The 19,520-nt window shown below is 57.8% G+C and overlaps 1 protein-coding gene across 2 annotated transcripts in view; it reads left to right on the top strand.

Moving 5' to 3' along the window:
- ASTN1 (astrotactin 1) overlaps positions 1-19,520 on the top strand; it is a 269,721-nt gene that overhangs the window by 235,499 nt on the left and 14,702 nt on the right. For both annotated transcript variants that reach the window (XM_045838783.1, XM_045838782.1), the window contains exons 17-18: positions 14,077-14,345; positions 18,054-18,187. In XM_045838783.1, the coding sequence (XP_045694739.1) occupies positions 14,077-14,345; positions 18,054-18,187 (403 nt within the window). The remainder of the gene's footprint in view (positions 1-14,076; positions 14,346-18,053; positions 18,188-19,520) is intronic.

The raw sequence follows: 19,520 nt of genomic DNA, 5'->3' as shown, positions 1-19,520 counted from the left end.
CCTCATCCTGTCTCAGCCCAAGCAGAGCCTTGCTTCGTCTGCAGTATTGCCTGTTCTCATTCATTATGCATTTATTTTCCATCCTCATGCAGCCTTGGCCCCTGCAGAGCAGCGGGGCTGGGCTGGGTGATGAGGATGCAGGGGTGAGCAGTGGCTGCTGCCGAGCTAGTACCCCAGGTGCCCTGCGGAGGGCTCCACAGGTAGCGTCCCACCTACTGCTCAGAACAGTCCTGTGAGATGAAAGTTGTCATCAGCCCACTTCACAGATAAGGAAACTTTAGTCCAAAGAGATTCAGTGTCTTATGATTTGTCTCAGAGCTCTGAGTTGGAACCCAGGCCTGGCTGCCCCCGCATCACGAGACAAGGATTTCCGGGTGAGGTCGGGTTTCTGCTGGCCTAGTGGCGGCCTGGGGTGTGATGCACTCACAGCCTCTGTCTCCGCCGCTCACTCGGAGACCAGGCAGGGCCGCTGCACCCTCTCCAGCCTCCCGCTTGGTTTCCAGGACCAGGTGTCTGCTTTCACCGGGTCCGGCCGCCTCTGCATAGATCGTATCCTCACACACCCTTGGTCCTGGGCCTCTGCTGGCTCAGGGGCTGAGCATGGTCAGTCCTGTCTGTCTGTTTGTCTGGCTGGCTGGCTGTTTGTTTCCCAATATCCATCGCTCCGTGGCTTCTTCATTGGAAACGCAAACTGTGTGGGTGCACGAGAGAGACATGGAAGGAGACCTTGGCGTCAGGGTCTTTAACGGACAAAGGGTCAAGAGGCCATCTTTATTGGTTATCGTACCTGCCAACAGGACCTTGCTGCTTGAATAACAGCCTCCTCCCTGGGCAGGGGCCTGGGCAGGGGCCTGGGCAGGAGCCACACAGGTGTGCCATTTTAACACTGTGATTAGTTTAGTATCTATTGTCATGATGCAGGGAAGTCACGTCAAATCACAGTGCCATCTTGACCGGACACAGCGATCAAGTTTTCCTTGTGGCGTTGGAAGGAGACAAGCCAACAGTGAAGTCTCCTAGTCCATCCACACCTTTGTGGTCACTGTCGGGAGGGAGCATCGGGCCAGCCTCTATGTCTGCCCCCCCTTTGCCGTCTGCCCGAGTGGGGCTGTCTGCGTGGACGCTGCTGCCTTCTCTTCTCCACAAAGTCCTTTTTTTTAAAAGAAAAGTAGCTTCTGTTTTTCTTAATCTTTTCATTTTATTGTTTTCAGTTACAGTTGTCCCAATTTTTCCCCGTTGCTCTCCCCTGCCCCACCCACCCCATCCCCCCCATCAGTCCCCACCCTGTTGTCCATGCCCTTGAGCCCTCTGTCCATGTCCCTTGATTAGACCCTTCCCTTCTTTTCCCCTGTTACGCCCCCTCCCCCCGATCATTGTCAGTGTGTTCCTTATTTCCATGTCTCTTGTTCTTTTTTGTTTGCTTGCTTGTTTTGTTATTAGGTTCCACTCATATGGTATTTGTTGTTCGTCGCCTGGCTTATTTCACTTAGCATAATACTCTCCAGTTCCATCCATGCTATCACAAAGGATAGGAGCTCCTTCTTTTTTTCTACTGTGTAGTATTCCCTTGTGTAAATGGACCAGTTTTTTGATCCATTCATTTACTGTTGGACACTTAGGATGCTTCTTCCACTTGGCTATTATAAATAACGTGATGAATACAGGCGTGCATAGGTTTTTTTGAATGGGTGTTTTAAGGTTCCTAGGGATCCCAGCAGTGGAATCACTGAATCAAAAGGCAGCTCCATTTTTAGTTTTTTGAGGAAATTCCATACAGTTTTCCACAGTGGCTGCACCAGTCTGCATGCCCACCAACAGTGCACGAGGGTTCCCTCTTCTCCACACCCTCTCCAGCACTTGTTGTTTGTTCATTTGTTTATGATGGCCATTCTGACCGGCGTGAAGTGGTGTCTCATTGTGTTTTAATTTGCATCTCTGATGGCTAGTGATATTGAACATCGTTTCATGTGTCTCTGGGCCCTCTGTACGTCCTCCTTGGAGAAGTGTCTGTTCAGGTCCTTTGCCCATTATTAATTGGACTGTTTTCCCGGTGTGGAGTTGTGAGAGTCCTTTATATATTTTAGAGACCAAACCCTTGTCCGAGGTATCATTGGCAAATATATTTTCCCATACGGTTGGTTCCCTTTTTCATTTTGCTGATGTTTTCTTGAGCCGCACAGACGCTTTTTAATTTGATGTAGTCCCATTAGTTTAATCTTCCCTTTATATCCCTTGCCCTAGGAGATGTATCAGTGAAAATACTGCTGCGTGGGATATCTGAAATTTTCTCAAAGTCATTTCTTTATGAGACAAACTTCCATGATTGAGTGGATCGGCTCGTAGTCACGGGAATAAGTTTTCCGACTTTCATTATTGCCCCCTACAGTAGCAGGACGGACCACACCGTGCGTTTGTCCAGGCCAATCCAGAAGTCACAGCGACTGCAGAGGGCCAGTGACAGTCCCTGCTACTTGTGCCAGCACCTTCTCGGGGCCAGCAGGTGGCCCCGTGGCTGGGGAGTACGCGCAGTGACTTCTGGGACAGTGAGGCCAGTGTCACCAGAGTCGAACTCAGCAGCTTCCGACCAGGCTGCGTGTCCCCTGGGGCTCTGAGCAGATGCTCGAGTGGCCTCGTAAATAGTGACGCCGTTTACTTTTCTGCCGGGCAGGAATGATGTTGAATGATGCCCGAGGAGTCCATCGCCCGCTTTTATCTCTTTTACATACTGGGGTTGCTCGTAGAATTTTTAAAAAGTGTCCTGACGATATTTATAAAGTAAATGACTCCTAGGTAGGGCAGTGAATCCCAGCACGTCCGTGGGAGACTCTCCGCGTCAGGATCGCTTCATGGGCCCGATGGAACGCGGGTGCCCGCTCCTCCCCCGACTTTGGGGACACGGAGAAGACGCGGCCACAGAACAGCAGAAGTTGAACATGTGGCTGTCGAAAGGGACTGGAACCCGCCCTTCTGAATCGCTGCCCTGCTGTGACGTCAGTGCCTGGGGGGTTGTCTGGGGTCCACGGGAGCAAGTGCTGGCCCACAGCTCGTCATCGCCCAGCCGGCCCACCCCATTCTGTCCCAGCTGTGTCACCACAGAGATTGTCCCTGCAGGAGTCAAGAGTGTTCTTCTAGCCTCCCGGTGTCCTCCAGAGTAGGTCTCAGAGCTGCTCCTGATCGCGCCTGAAGTCTCTCTCCCACGCCTGTGATACCACCTTGTCCCAGCGCCATCTGCTTCCCTGTCCACGCCGCGACCATGCTCGCTGACTTGAAAATGAGCTGCTTCTTTGTCTGTGCGTGGCAGTTCTGAGTACTGCACCTGACACATAGTAGGTCCTCAATGAAAATTCGTGGTCCCCTTTTCACTGGCCCCCTTGGATCTTAACCCCATGCTCCGAAGCACACAGAATTCACACGGTCTCACTGCTGCGTGGCGCCCTTCAGGCAGTTTGGAGCCAGTGCTCAACCTGCTTCCGAATCTCCTGTCTCCATCTCAGCCCCTTCAGCTCTCGTAACTAGAGTTTCACCCAGGTGTCCTGCAGCTACAGGCAGCCGCAGACACCAGAGTGTCTGAGAACAGAGGACATGCATGGGTCACTGAGAGGTGACAAGAACCCGGTCCCCTCGGCGCAGTTTAAACGCAAGAGACGAGGACCAAGGGACGAGGGACTCGTGCGGAATCCAAAATTGCCACCAGGAGCCACAATCTACTCGAGTCAGTGGTCCGACGAGCAGGAAAGTGGCATAAATCTCAGTGAGGCAAAGCTAAGTGGTAGCAGACTCTAAGTCCTGTCATATGTAGTTAATTTGCAGAAGAAATTGGTCAGAGCAGCAAAAGGATTCACCATCCGAATTCATTTGAAAGACAGAAGCTAGATGAGTATCGAGAGGCGAATGGAGACGTTACAACGTTCCCTTGCTGGTTGGAGTGGTGTTATTATTGAATAATATTTTTATTAAAAATTTCTAGATTAAAATATTTATAAGCCAGCCTTCATAGCAGTTCAGCAAGGCATTGAATCTCCGGCTCTGGAGCCGCAGAAGCCCCAAGAGACTGCCACCTGCAGGTCACTCAGGTGAGCGCACCCCCTCCCGACACACACACTCACGCTCCATACACAAGGTGTGCGTGCAGGTTTTGTAATGAGAACCCAAAGCGAGGAGTGGCTGTGTTTACCCGTGTCAGGCGTTTCTCTGGACTTCGCTGGACTATTCTCTGGCATTTCTCTTCTCCAGGTGTGAAGCCAAAACGAGAAGGGAGATGACTAGGCAGCAGCTGGAGCCTGTGGGGGAGGAGGTGGAGTCCAAGGAGCAATGGGACACGCAGCCTGGTGGTTCAGGCAAAACTAAAAGGACTCATGGGCGCCCCCTAGCTGAGAAACGATGCTGCAGGGTCCTCACAGGGAAGAAGCCTGTTCTTCTGGCAGGGGGCAGAGCAGCCGCTCAGAGAGACCCCCAAGGGGAGCCTTTAACACCAGCAGTGGCTGACGTGCGCTAGGAGGCACCCCCCCGTCCCTTGCACCCTCTGTGTTTCTATACAGTTTCGTCCCTCTGCTTTTCCTGGGTGACCCCCGAGTGTCCCTGGCTCCCTCTTGGGGAGGATGAAAAGGCAGGGAAGCGCCTGCTCCTGAGAGGTCTGGGGGCTCCCACTGGCACCTCGGCTCAGCCTCTGAGACGCGAAAACCAAGACCAGAGACGACAAAGCCTTCACCCCAGACAAGTTCGGGGGACGCTGGTTCTGGTAGCCTGCCAGCGTGGTGCCCACTCCTCCCTGTGGTCCGGCTGCTGGTGGAGACTTGAAAATCGTGGGTCTTGCGGGTGTTCCTCCTCCTCGCCACCCTCTCGGCCCCTCCCTCTCTCTGCGCCGCTCCATCTGTGCAAGTCAGCACGTAACCCAGTGGCCGCGGCCCCTCCGGGGGCTGTGGCTCTGAATCTCCGGGCCAGGTTTATTCTGGTGTCAACAAGAAGCAGCACACAACCCCTGCAGGGCCTTGGGAGGCTGGTGGAGCGGAAACCTCTCCTGTTGCCCCCGTGTCCTGGCAGGAAGTCCAGGGCACCTGCTGCAGCCCCCAAAGGGCCAGCAGACGAATCATCTCTGGTGCTGAGGGATGAGGGCCAGGGCCGGGGGCTGGGGAGGGCTCACCGGTCCTTGTCTCGATGTTAAAGGCCTTAAAGGCCATGGGCGCTGCAGTGGATGAATGTTTCCTCAAAATTCACGCCCACTCGGAACCTCAGAGGGTGACCTTTTTTGGAAATGGGGTCTTTGCCTAGGTCATTATGTCAACATGAGGTCACATTGGATTACGGTGAGCCCTAAACCCAGTGACTGGCGTCTTCATAAGAGCAAAAGGAGGGAGATTTGGACACAGACACACAGAGCAGTGCTTGTAACAGCTGAGGCCAAGACCGGGGTGAGGGGGCCACCAGCCTGGAAGGCTGCGGAAGCCGGCGCCAGCAGGGGCTGGGACGGGCAGGGAAGGGTTCTTCCCCGGGGCCTTCCTGGGGGCGGTGGCCCTGCCCGCTCCTCGACTGCAGGCTTTGTTTGAGCCCGCAGGCGGCAGCAATGTGCGTCTGTTGTTTTAAGTCACCCACCGGTTGTGTGTCACGGCAGCTCCAGGACACCGGGAGGGAGGGACTGGATGAGAACAAACACCTTCACGACCCTCCAGAGTCACGTGGAAGGCATTCGGTGCACAAGGAAATGGGAAGTGAAAGGCAAAGGCCAGCGAAACGTGGGCATCGCGTACACGTTCCAAGGGGCGGAGTTAGGGAGTGCGTGTCGCTGCCCGCCGTGGGTGACAGCTCCGCGGAGGCGGAGGGAGTGCCCACAGAGCCCAGGTGCCGCGGAGGAGGACGAGCGAGACCCCACCGCGGGAGTGAGTGGGGCGGACAGGACAGGGAGCCGGACTCGGTCCGACACGCGAGTGGCCGATGCTCCTCCGGTCGAGGGCAGGAAGGGCCGGGGACGCGGCTCTAGCAGTGACAGGGGCGGAGGGCGCACGCGCGTACAGGGCGGGGCCGCAGTGAGGCCTGCTTGAGTGCGGTCGGTCGGGCAATAACACGGTGTCATAATGTACGGTTTTCATTTGAACGTTCCGCCTAAAATGTCACATGGCGGCGTGCCTGAGTGCGACCTGGTTATGTTACAGAATTGCGTGCTTATGATTTTGTAATAAAAAGGGGTGTTATCTACTTAGGAGGGAGGAAAGGCAGACCCCGTTGGGGTGCGTGCGGGGAGGGGGGGCCGTGGTACGATGTCCACCACGCCCCTCCCCCCACGTGCGCGCTTAGGAAGCGCCTCCTGCCACCTCCTCTGAGCCAGCTCAGCTGCCCCGGCCGGGCCTGGCCCACGGGCCCTAATGAGGCTTCGGGTTGTCGCCTGAGCAGTTGCGGACAGAGACTCGAAAGAGCTAAAGGCCCTTTGCTTCTTGCCACCCCTGAGTGTTCACTGAACCCTCACGGAGTGCGGGGCTTCGGGGGAGAGCCGCTCCAGTCCAGTCCGCCAGGACCCCGGGCAGCAACTTGCCCTCCGGGGACAGACCGGCTAGCCCATGAGGGTTCACTTTACAGTCTAACCCTAACCCCAGCCCTGACTTCCCGGTTATTCCTGGATTATGGTTTTTGTGTGTGTGGTTTTTGTTGTTGTTGTTTGGTCTTCTTGAAACTCGCCGGCGGTGTGGAGCTGGATCTCCAAGCGGCGGTCTCGTGGCTGGGCTGTCCTGTCTCCTCTCCCCGCCAAGGTTAAGACCGGAAGGGGGGGTCACAGGCCAGCAAAGGCGGCGGCCTCTGTGTTCTTGAACCCTGGGGAGAGGCTGCCATCCTGCTATTGCTTGGACTTAACCTCTCACCCCAAATAGAAAGTCCCGATTGCCAAAAAGAAGCTGATAGAGGTGTTGGCTAGTGTCGTCATTAAATTAACCATTCCCACGCCAAAGCTGACTAACGCCTTTGGGCAAAGACAAAGCACCGTGCTTACCCCCAAACTTGAACTTAACGTAAACCTAATTAGCTGGGGACCAGGGCCAGACCACCATTTGTTTGACAGTATGGCCGTGAAGAAGAGGCAGTCTTAAGAAAACGGGGCCTTAGGTTATCGATCAGTTTTTAAAAAGCCGTTTGGGCTGTAGATGCCATTTTATTCCCGTCTCCCACGGCCTCCAAATCTGCATAGTCGTAATTGATGAAAAGAATTATCACCTGCAGGCACCTGGGGAAGGGTTTAATCCTGCTTTGTGGGCAATGCCTCAGGAGGCAAGCCAGAAATCAGAAAGCTGAGTTTTTAGAGAAGGAAAATGTCAACAACAATCGGAGGAAACGTAAGCATTTTCTGGCTAAGTAGCAATTAAACAAAAATCCAATTTTCCAGGAGACACCGGCTCTCCAGCCTCCCAGCTAATGGCGGTTTGCCGAGGTGCCTGGTGGGTATGGACGGCTGGTAATTATCACCCTGGCCCTCACCGCACCCAGAGACGCTGCTCATGCTCATGACAAAGACCATCTGCCATTTCCAGAAACTTCCCGAAGACATACCAAAGCACTGCATCTCAAGCGTGCACTAGCCTTAATTTTAGGACGGAAAATAAAGGATACATCCTGACAACAGATTTTTTGTAAAATTTGAATTTGATTTTAGGAAAAGACAAGAATATAATAAACTCTTTGGAGTTGGGACTTTTTCCGAACATGCCGAACAGTTGTGAGCCAATGGCCTTCCAGTATTTAATCCCAAAAGAGAGATGTGCCTCCTCGGAGCCACGGGGGAGGGAGGCGTGGGTGGCTGGACACGTGGGTGGGTCTCCATGTGCAAGCCGAGACCGGGCGGGGTGTCCCTGTCGCCTCCTCCCAGCCACCCTCGGTCCCAGAAGGCCTCTCTCTCTTGCTGTCATAACCTCGGCCATTTTTGCTGGCGACGTGGGACCCCTGCTGTCCCCACCACAGCGATGTTCCCGCCGCCTCAGCTACTGTCTGGTCCCCATGGCCTCACAGTGACGTGTCCTTTGTCACTTTGCGACATCAGGGGCTGCAGCCACAAGCGAACCGCTGCCTGCTCTCCAACACCAGCATTGGCTACTCTGCTTCTTACGCTTTAATCCTTGAAGCCCAAGGCCGTCAGTTACCCAGTGCTCGTGAATGGACTTGGAGATGCAAGTGTCTGCTTCACAAAATTTGCAAAACGTGCTTTGGCGGTATTTCCTTCAGCCTTTGCAGCTAGAGGATCTCTGACCGACTGCCGTTTGCACCGGGAGGTAGTGGAACTCACTCCGGACTGATGGCCCCCTTCTCAGAAGAAAAGCAGGACATGTCCAGAGGACCCGGGACAGTAGGGCAAGAGTGAATTTCAACCCAGCCCATCCAGTTGGCACCTGTAGGCACAGACAGCCGCCGCTTTGTGTACAAGTCATTATAAGTGGTTTATTAATTCAACAAACACTTGTAGGCACTCAGTAAATAGGTGTTTAATGAATTGTCGAATGCATTAGTTACACTACACATTAGGCATTGTGGGATGTTATACTGAGGAAGAAAACGTAATTTCTCCCCTCCGGGAGCCCACCACTCGATGGGGCCGCTGGTGGACGGGGCAGGGGGGCAGACAGGCATTGTGACAGTAGTTACATGTGGACAATGCTCACTGCGTCCCTGGCACTGCTGGCCTCTCTCCGTGGATGGGGACAGTTCGTGTTTACCACGGCCTGGCTGAGTCAGCTCAGTCATCCCCGTGAGTGAGAGAGCCCGGGCCGGAAAGCTTCAGAAACTCGCCTTAAATCACACAGCTAGCAGGTGGCCAGGCCGGAAGCCAAGCCAGCGGTCTGACTGAGACCTCCCAGCGTAGACCGCAGGGCTCTGGGGCGGCAGTGGGTGAGCAGAGGGATGGACGGTCGGAGGGGCCGGTAAAGAATGTGCACTTGAGGAGCCTGGGTGGTGGACGGGGAGAGCAGGGCAGAACCAACAAGGAAGCCGGGGTTCCTGCCTTGGGCGGCCGGGAAGCCGGCGTACCCTGCTGAGCTGGGACCCCCCCCCCCGGAGCGGGCAGGCTCAGGGGGCGTGTGGATGGAGGGAGTGGGGGCTGCAGTCCGGGGCATGCGGAGTTCGAGGTGCCATTGGGCCGACGTTCGCGTGGACTTCCAAGCAAGCACACTAGGGTCTTGTTACACTTGAGGAGGAGACCCCAGCTGGTGGCAATGAGCAGACTGTCACCTGCATGTCATGCTTTCTCCCTTCTCCTTGAGTGCTGGAGGCTGTGGGGCGGGACTAGGGACTGTTCACAAATGCTGTGGTTTTATTCTGTTTGAGGAGAACATTGGAATCCCTCATCATGACTTAATACAGCCACTCCCACTTTCTCCTCTGATGTGTGTGTGTGTGTGTGTGTGTATGAATATATATGGAGGTAGCATGTATACAGAGGGAGATACAGATAAGTAGGTAGATAATGGCAGGTGATAGGTAGATGGCAGAGACAGGTAGGTGGATGCGGGTATGGATTTACACACGGAAACTCGGGGCACAGCTTCGAGGACGAGGGAGACAGAGCTCCCAACCCCGGGGCACGCGCCCACGCCCACGGAGGTGGAGAGAAGTGGCCAGTCTGCGGCCTGTCCTCCCCCTCTGGTCACTGACCCGCCGTGCTGCACCGTGTTCTGCGAGTGTGCCCCACAGCCCCTCCAGGAGTTCACAGTAAGTCCACGCAGAGTCCCCGGCCTTCCCCGGCCAGCTACACGGTTAAACGCCCTGAGAGGCTGGTCTGAGCCTGGGTGCGTGGACATAAATGTGGCCGCAGGTGGCTGAGGACATCCAGTGTGGGCCGTAAGGAGCCGGCTGGGCGGGTGGGGGCGGGGGCAGTACCGGGGGTGGGGCTGTCGGTGGGCGTCCCGCTTGCCCCCACGTCAAACTTTCTTTCCCACAGGCTGGAGCCACCTCCCAAAGCTGGGGTCTGATTAGCTCGCACTTGATATCTTTGCTGTCTAGTGAAGGACCTCTGTCGCTCTCAGTGTGGTGTCATTAGCATCTCATGGCCTTGGGCACCGCTTCTGGAGAGAGAGGTACTTCAAGCAGCCCCAGAATCCTGCAGGAATGGTACCGATGGACTTCACGACCATGCAGTCCCCTTCGTGACCTGTCAGTTCCCAGGAGCAGAGGATGGCTCAGCCACTGTCATCATCCTCATGGGCTCCCGGGTCTAGGTGTGTGGCTATGCACACGCCCGAGGCCATGGTCATGGCCCCAGTGGGTTCTTGATCGGCGAGAAGGCCAATGTTCTCACACCTGATACTCCACGGGGGAGGTTCACCCACCCTGTGCTGTAGGGTACAGATTTAGCCTCCAGCAAGTGGCATTTATTTATAGCAAACTGTATTTGCAAAATGCTTTGCAGTTTGGGGGTTGCTAACTACATGCCAGGTTGGCTGTCCCTCCGCTTGTAGGAAACCCGAGTGCCGTCCCACCATCTGCAGCTGGCCTCCAGAGCCTCCCCGGGGAGCAGCGCAGAGCGCGGGGGAGGGGGGGGGGTGCGGCAAAGGGGCGGGAGGAGGCCACACCCAGGCCGTCTCCATCACAGGGCACCGGTGCCAGTTACAGTCTTTCAAGGCCTTAACTGTAGCTTATTTCTTATGTCCAGAGACTGTGTACTTGTCGAAATAGAATATTCATCTTATTAAGAGACGGTGTGGTGTCTCAAATTACTGGAGTATTTCTACCCAGGATCTACCAGAGGGGAGAGGCGGGGAGAAGCAGCTGTGGACTCGTCGGGCAGGTTGGGGGGCCGGGGGGGGGGCGCTAAGTCTCCAGGAAGCAGTGGGAGCCGCCTCCCTGCCCCTGTCCACACAGACCTCCCTGCTGCCCGCTCCAGCGCGAGGGGAGCTGAAGGCGAGTGTGGAAGATCGGACTCCCCTGCAGCTCTCAGGATTTGAACTCTCTCACCTGCACGGACGTGATGGCTGTAGGTGCTCTCCGGGCACAGGGGGATTGACCGGGCTTTTCACCACCGGACTCCTCCATCCAGAGGGGCATTTCCCAAGTGTACGTTTAACCGCTCGTGGAAATGCATTTCCTCCTTGAGAAATGGTGCAAGCACACGCACACACACACACACACACACACACACACTTCTATTTGCTGGAGCCTTTCAGGAGCTCGCAGCCCATGACTGCTATGGAAATCCGCCTCCTCTTCAGAAAGCGCCTTCCTGTGTGATGGGGGGCCCAGTGGGGCGGGTAGTCTTGGTCCCCAGCGGGGCCCACTTTATCCGGAGTATTTTCAGGAGAAAGCAGGTGTGGTTCTAAAAACAGGAGTGGGGTGGCCTTCCCACCATCTTCTTCTGCACCCCCTTGCCTCGCCTCTCTTCCCCTAACCTGGCCCGGTGCAGGGCTGAAGGATACTGAGTGGAGGTGGGGTGGGGGTGGGGGTGGGGGTGAGGTGTTGCCACGCCTTGATTTCAAAAAAAATTTATTGAATATATTGGGGTGGCACTGGTTAATAAAATTATATAGGTTTCAGGTTAGCGCCTTGATTTTAATGGGGAAAGCCAGAAGACAGAAGAAGCAAGGGGAGCGGCCCCGCAAATGTGCACCGTAATTAAAGCCTTAATGATGGAAGGCTGGAGGGCGGAGGCGGGCACCCAGCTCCCGACGCTGTGGGATCGCAGTGCCCTCTAGTGGCCGCGCTGGGCTGTCAGACCCGCGCGTCCTCAGCAGTGTGAACCGGCAGGGGGTTCTCTGGGTGGACGTGGGTGCAGGGGGTGAGGGGCGTTCCTAGGTATTTGAGGATTAGAGGAGAGAGGAAAGGAATTTCTTGGCATCTTATTAACCCCCCAAAGCAAATTTTACTCAAACGTGAAGGATTTGAGGATTTTTTAAATTTTCTTTTACAAGTTTTGTTTTCCCTTTATTATCTTGTGTCTCTCACTTTATATTTTTCTCCTTAGGGTAAGTTGGATAGGATTGCTTTACTCATTAGTTTTTTATTAATTGATGGAGAACAATTGTGCCAGTTCCATTTCTTTTTAAGCAGCTGTGTTACTTTTCCATAACTTCATTTTCTGTGATGCCCAGGCGGTCACAGAATTTATTGCACCCTTCCTTCCCTCTCCAAGTCATTTTAGACTCGCTGTCGCCATCTAGTGGTCATTTTGTGGAAACCTTTTCCCCGCCTCCTGTCTGAAGACATTCTCCACTAGGAGGGGCTGTGGGGTATCTTGAAATGCATCTGATGCCCAGGGGCCTGGGGCCAACCCGGAGGCCCTCAGGCGGTCTGGGGGGCTTGTAAGGCAAAGCTGTAACACTCTTATATTGAAAAGAAGCACTATATCTTTTCCGTTTTTTTTTATTTCACTCACCTAATGAGTGAAGGCCTGTTTTTCTAGAAATAACATCAAGAATTCAAAGACCCCACCTCCCCTGCCCCTACCCCCCTTTATCCTGCCCGGTCCAGGTGGCCTGGCTGGGCGCTGGGTGAGCGCAGTTCTGCCTGAATGAGGCCTCTGTACAAACACTTCCGTCCATGCATTGCATAACCTGTCAGTCACGATTCCCACGTGGCCTGGAGTGACTTCCCGGCTACCTGGCGTGGGCCCCTGGCCGCCTGCCTGGTAACATCACCCTTGGTTTTGGCGTGTGCGGGTTTGTCGCCCTCTGATAACCTCGGAAGGGCTTGAGCTCAAGTCTGCATCCGTCATTACACCAGCAGCGGCAAATGTGAAATAAATGACCTCCCGCATCCCCAGTCCCTGAGTGAGCCCTCTGCCTCGGCGTGCAGGAGGGGTCCCGGCACGCAGCCGCGGAGGGGGTCGGTGAGCGGGGAAGAGGCGCCACGCACGTAATGGGGACGCGCCTGCGGGAGGCCGCGGTGCCCAGCGGCCTCACGGGGTGCGTATTGCACAGCGAGCAAGAGGGGGAGCGCGGAGCGCTTCCTGGACTCCATAAGCGAGAACTCCGCTGGGAAGTCAGTGAGTCATGTCTCGCAATCGCCTTCTGGACCCTTCCAACCAGTTCCCCCCAAGAATCGACCCATCAAGCATGAGCGTCGCTGTCTCGCTGCCGGTTGTTCCCAGCAACCCCCGGGGCCCGCCTGCACTTGTTGCGTGTTTGGGACACCAGGGGTCAGGGAGCTCCCGGGACCGGGGTATTTGCCCACAGACTCCGCTTCCTCCTTCCCGCAGAATTAATAAGTTAAGGGAAAAGCCATGAGGGCTTGGAAGAGAAATACCAAGCACTGCTTTCTGGAATAAGGGAAAAATGCTGTTTTCTGGCATTTCCACTGTCTGTCACCAAAACATAAACCAAGAGCCTGCCCACCCCCACCTCCCCTTTACTTATCAGTTGGGGTGATAAGGACCCATCTCTTGGGCTTTGGAGTTCAGCTCTTTCTGAAAAAGCCAACCTTCCTCCCCCCCTCGAGCACGGTGATTAATAATGCAGCGGAGATGTCCTACGGCGTGAAGGCTTTGGATTCAACTCGGAGACCTCACCGTGGATTAGCTGTGTGATCCTGGGGCCCCGGGCCCCGTTTTCTCCTCTCTGAAATGGGTGTGATGGCAGAGCTCCATGCGGAGAGCTGACGTGAGGGCCATGACAGGTCTTGTTTGAGTGTCATGTTCCTGGTACACATGGGCTCGGTAATGCCTACCGTAGCGATGAAAACCGTGAGGGCGGGTGTTCGCCACGCGCTGGCCAGTGTGACGGGCTCTGCGATCCGCTGCCCTTTCTCCATGGACAGTGCTGGAGGTGGGCACTGTCCGTTCTCTGGGTGCAGACACTGAGCCACGGAGCATCCCTGCTGTTAGGTAGCCTCACTGATGGTGGTCGCAGGCCCATGCGGAAACGGCAGAGCGGCCCCAAGAGGGTCGGTGGAGCCCATGATGCTCCGGAGGGAAACAGCCTGCTCTCCCGCTGGGAGCTCCTCGGGGTTCCTGGGAGGAGGGTGCCCCCAGTCAGTGGGACGACAGAATGACCTTCTTCCCCCCTCCATGACCTTTCCTGCCCTCCCCAGGACTGGACTCCAGTGCTCAGCGGCCACGCGGCCACGCGGCCCTCGCTCTTCCTCCTCCCTCCTCACCGATCCTCTTCCTTTCCTGTCCGGCAGGCAACTCCCCCTCCGACGAGTCGGAGGAGCGGGAGAGGGACCCCAAGGTGCTGACGTTCCCGGAGTACATCACCAGCCTGTCGGAGTCCGGCACCAAGCGCATGGCGGCGGGAGTGCGCATGGAGTGCCAGAGCAAGGGCCGGTGCCCCTCGTCCTGCCCCCTGTGCCACGTGACCTCCAGCCCCGACACACCCGCCGAGCCGGTGCTGCTGGAGGTGACCAGGGCGGCCCCCATCTACGAGCTGGTGACCAACAACCAGACCCAGAGGGTAAGAGGCCTGGGGCTCTTGGCTCAGGGAGGCGGTGACAGCAGCCACAGAGGGCGTTGCGGGTGGCCTGAGGAGGTGGCAGGGTGCAGCTGAGCCCGTGCCGGACTGTGGCTAGTGAGACTTTTTGTTCGGCTCATCTAGGCACTTAATTCGCTTAGATTTGCATATTTGCACACTAACCCATGTCAGTGCATTCACGACTCCCATGGCGATGACTCAGGAGTCCCAGTGGAACCTTTGTGTAGATCTTGGAGCCGCAGGGGCTGGGAGGAAGAAGGTAGGTAGGGGGGTGCAGTGTTCACAGTTGCAAAAGTTGGGGTGCAGGAAGTCTTGGGGACAGGAGTCGGGGGAGGCTCAGCTCTGCCTCCCACGGTTGGCCTGGGACTGGCCCCAGGACTGGGTCCAGTGGCAGCGAGACCAGAAGCAGCACGTCGGGCAGAGGTGAGCAACCTGGCCGCCTGAGCCCGGAGGGCGTGGTTTCCCGCCCAGCACCCGGGCTCTCAGACCGAAACACCACGTCCACGTAGAGCCGTGTATTATGTGGCGGGGTCACGCCGTCTCCCAGCCGCCCCTCGTTCCTCCTGGGCCCCCTCTCCAAAGGTGCGAGGAGAAAAAACAAAGACCCAGAGGGGTGACCAGGAGAAACCCGACCGAGGCGGCGACTTCACTCATGTCCCGTCCCTGCCCTCCTCCGGGACAGAAACGGCAGAGTGGGTCAAAACGGAGACAGCAATGACGACGACAAAAATGGGAACGTGAAAGCTCAGGGCGTGGGGCCTCGGAGATAGTAGGCAAAGGTGACCTTGGGGACGAGACGTGTAGAGTCGCAGCAGTGAGCCACTCACCTGCCCGAGAGGTGTGCCCGCCTAGGTAGGGTGATAATTGCTTTCTCTGTCCTCCTTTAAGGGACACCTGGTGGGTGACAGTGTGTGTCACAGATAGGGCCTGGCCCAGCAGGAGGGCCCTCGCGTGTATGTGTTTCTCTCACCTGTCTGCCTCTGCTGTTCTTCCGTCACGGGGTGTCTGAGAGTACGGTTTTCACAGGGACAAGAGGATAAAGTGTTCCCTTGGCCTACACAGTCCTCTCCAACTGGATAGGCGTGACTACAGACTCGGAGTGAGAGAAGGGACCACGGGAGGGGCGCTAGGGGATGAAGAGAAGGAGGGGCTTGTGTTGCCATGGAGACCCAAAGTGGCAGTGGCTTTAATCCAATGCCCAGCCCAGCCCTACCTGCCCCATGCTGCCTCCCGTGAGCCCCCCGGGGCTGCTGCCGCTGCAGCTGCTACCCCAGGAGCTGCTGGGCACGAGTCTGCGAGCCACGGGCTCAGAGCTCACTTCCAGAAGCATCCGCGGGGCCAGGCACACAGAGCTGGGGAGTGGGGACCAGCTGGGTGGGACAGGAGGGGGAGGAGTCCCTGCTTCCTGCAGGGGCGTCGTGAGCACAGTGAGGACCCCGAGGGGGTTTGTCTTCAGCGACCCCCCGACCCCCTTTCTGGGTCCCCTGCTTGCCAAACTCGGTCCTGTCCCGCGTCCCTGTGCTGGTCTTAGGTAGGGGGTGGGAGGCGTCCCCCGTCCGAGCTAGGGGTCAGCCGCCTGCGCACTTCCTCTCTCCCTCCTTCCTGAGGTGTGCTCTGTCTTCGCCCTTCTCTCCGCCTCCCTGCCTCTCCTTCTAATTCTGCTCTCGCTCCCGCTCCCGGAGAGCGGAGGTGAGTGGGGGAGTGGGGGACGCCGCATCGTGGTATCGGCCACTGGGCGTGTCTCTCGGAGAGACGTTTGGGCCCACCTTCTGCCCTCTCTCGGCCTCGCTGTGCCCCTGTTGGACTAGACCCTTCTGATGCCGTCTTCCTGTCTCACCTGGGATCTCGATCTAGAGCCGAGCAGGTCGAGTGACACACCCAACCAGGGATCTCCCTCCCAGCAAACCCAGGCTCGCCCCCTCCCACCCCAGACACACCTGCTGCGCTCCCACCTCGTTGACGGGACCGAGACACCTAGGGTGCTTCCTCATTTCTTCTTTTTTTTTTTTTTTTTTGTCTTTCTCTAACATCTGTTCCACCACCCAGGGCCCCAGATCTTCTTGACCCTAGTTTTTAAAAAATACACCTTTTGATCTGAATTTGGTTCAGTCGGGCAGAGAGTAACCGTGAGTGCGTATGCGCACGGGGCTTCCCCTGGGCGCGGCGGGACACCGAGCGGACTCAGAGCCCGGGGTGCGCCGCGGGTCTCGCTGGCTCAGGCGCTGGCACCGCCCCACTCGCGAGCCTGCTGCCCTGAGCGGGTCGCCGAATCCCTCTGACAATAAGCGTCCTCCGCTGTAAATCGTGACAACTGTCTGTCACGGAGCTCAAACCAAAGTGTCAGCGCCTGGGAGGGCTGTGTGCATTCGGAGGCGCAACACCAATCAGCGATGATGAGGAGCCGGCCCCCGCTCCCTAGAGGCTCCCGACGGGAGGAGGCACGGACGCTCCTCCGACTGCTCGGGTCTCAGATGGCCTGTGTCACCTGCTGAGAGGCCGGCACGCCGGGTACTACTGGCCTTGGGCTTAGACGTGACAGTTTTTGTAGGGTTGCCTTGTTTTGTTCTTCTTTCCTCTGCCTCTTCCTTCTCCCTCTTGAATGTTTGGGCCCCCAGTTTTCCAGGCCAGCCGTTTCCTCCCTCAAGTTTGCCGGTTGTGTGTGGGGACGGTGACCGAGGGGCAGAGAGGGGGGCCCCTGGGGAAGCGGAGGCTGCAGCTGTTGAGCGGACCCAGAGAGAAAGCTCTGACCTTGGCCGGCCCTGCGGCCAGTGTCACCCTCCGCCCACCCCGGGCTGGGGTCGAGGCAGCAGGGCCCCACGGAGGGCCCCACGCCCACAGGATCCACTTCCTCCCCGGGGATCGCCCCTCACGAGTTCTGCTCCCTCACCGTCTAGTGTGACCCTTGGTGCTCGGATGTAACAGTGGCCATGGGCTGTGCAGCCCCGTGGCACTCAGAAGCCTCCCTGTAAGAGCCAGCCCTGTCATTCCGAGATAATAATCGTCGCTGGCATCTACTGAGGACTAGTGTGGACTATTTATACGTGACCGATGTCTGCGAAAGTGCTATTTTCATCCCCTTCGCCAGGGAGGAAGCCCAGTTTATGTAGTCTGCTCCAGGTCACGTGACACCCCCCGCAGGGCTCCAGTTCCTGGGTAAACACGTGAGAGACCCAAGGCAGGCTGGAGGAAAGCACCGGGCATATGGGGCCGGATGCAGGGGGCAGGGGGGATGCGCGGGGAGGCCCTGGGGAAAGGGCTGAGGCCTCGGGCCGAGGGGCGGTGGTACAGGCAGGCCCCTGGTTGCCTGGTGAAGAGTCACCGCTGGCGTCCAGAGCCGGGCATGGCACGCTGGGATGGAGCGGAGGGAGATGGGGCGGGGCGGAGCGGAGGGAGATGGGGCGGAGGGAGATGGCACGGCGCGGTGGGACTTGCTCCCCGGGTCTCGCTCCCTGGTCTCGACCACGGGGACAACCGATGTGCTGAAGCGAGACAGGCCCTCGAGGTCCCGGGAGGTCTGGGCTTCGCAGAACGGTCTCCCAGGGTCGGAATTTCAGATCCCGAGGGGTGAAGAGGTGCCTGCCGGCTGGAAGTTACTGCGTAGCGACCAGTGGAGCTTTGACGCGCGGCCCCTGGATTCTGGTGACTCAGGCCCGGCCCCTGGCACTCACTTGGCTCTGCCCTCTCTTGCAGCTCCTGCAGGAGGCCACCATGAGCTCTCTGTGGTGCTCCGGGACCGGCGACGTCATCGAGGACTGGTGTCGCTGCGACTCCACCGCGTTCGGAGCGGACGGGCTCCCCACGTGCGCGCCTCTCCCACAGCCTGTGTACGTGTCCCCGCCACGGCCTCCCTCTGGCGCGCACGCCTCCTCGGCGTTTACTCCGCAAACTCTTATCAGAGAGGGTCAACCCCTATCGGGGCTGGGTCCTGGGGACCAGAATGGAAGCCGTGAGGCAGCCCCTGCCTTCAGGGAGCTTTTACGCTTCCGGGGAGGCGGGCGCACAGAGGCAGTGGCAGGAGGGAGGGAGGGTTTGCCAGCAGTTACACGAGGCATTTAAAGACGGTGTGGAGAGGGAACCGCTGGGTCCAGATTTGCCCAAGGAGGAAGGCTTCATGAAGGAGGCGGCTCTTGCCTTCTCCTCGAAGGCGGAGAATGGAGGACAGCCTGGCGACGGGAGGGGTGGGGGGTTCGGGGGGGGGTGGTTCACAGTGCTGTTGCTTCGGAGGGAGGCAGGTCTGGAATGAGGCCAACGACCCCACTCACTGGGCGGCAGGCACCGTGTGGGGCAGGTGGGCGCTATTAGCCACGCCCCGTAATAGGCAAGGGGAGGGGCTTGCATGGACTGAACCCGTTGTCAAGGTCGTGGAGCGGAAGCAGAGCCAGTGCTGCCAGGCCGTGCCAGCAGCCAGCCGAGTGTGGCCAGGTACACCTGCGAGAGGACTTTGGGTGGGACCAGCAGGGCTTGGCGGCCGACGGTGGGCGTGGGAAGGGAGGAGAAGTTGAGGATAGACTTTGCCTTACGACCGGGGTGGGTGGGAAGGTGGAAAAGCCACACCCGGGAGAAGCACCCAAGAACAAGCGAGGCTATGAGGGGCTGGTTCCCCGCGGGCCTCGGGGCCAGAGCGGGGCGGCCCCACACCGGCAGTGGGCAGCGGTCGGAGGGAAAGCGGGTCTGGAGCTGCGTGGAAAAGCAACGCCTGGAGACGAGAAGATTCTGGTCACAGCCGGAGAAAGGAGGAACGCGGCCACGGCCCCGAGGAAGGATGCTCCAGGACAAGAACCGGCTGCAGAGAGCAGAGGCTCGGGGGTGAACCTCAGGGCGTGTCTGTGTCTGGGGGGCGGGCAGTGTGCAGGGAGCTGCAGAGGCGGCTGAGAACGGACGAGTCCAGCTCGCTCCCCCTCGGGGGAAGGCTGCACAGACTGGCTGAACATCCGGGAAATCCCGACAGGCGAGGGCCCAAGGCAGGAGCCCCTTCTGGCCTCCAGCACGGCACTGCCCCCGGAGGGAAGCATGGGACTATCCTGCCCAGTAAGGGTGCCGGGGCGCCGGTGGGCCCAGCCGAAGGCGCACGGCCCCGTGGGCGGGCGGGGCTCTGACAGCCCGAAGAGAGGTTCAGGGCTCGTGGAACCTGGAGGGCCGAGCAGGCGGGACCAAGCA

Source organism: Phyllostomus hastatus, unplaced genomic scaffold, assembly GCF_019186645.2.
Source record: "Phyllostomus hastatus isolate PE091 unplaced genomic scaffold, TTU_PhHast_1.1 phas_contig_283, whole genome shotgun sequence".
Classification (NCBI taxonomy): Eukaryota; Metazoa; Chordata; class Mammalia; order Chiroptera; family Phyllostomidae; genus Phyllostomus; species Phyllostomus hastatus.
This window is presented reverse-complemented; position numbering and strand designations above follow the sequence as displayed.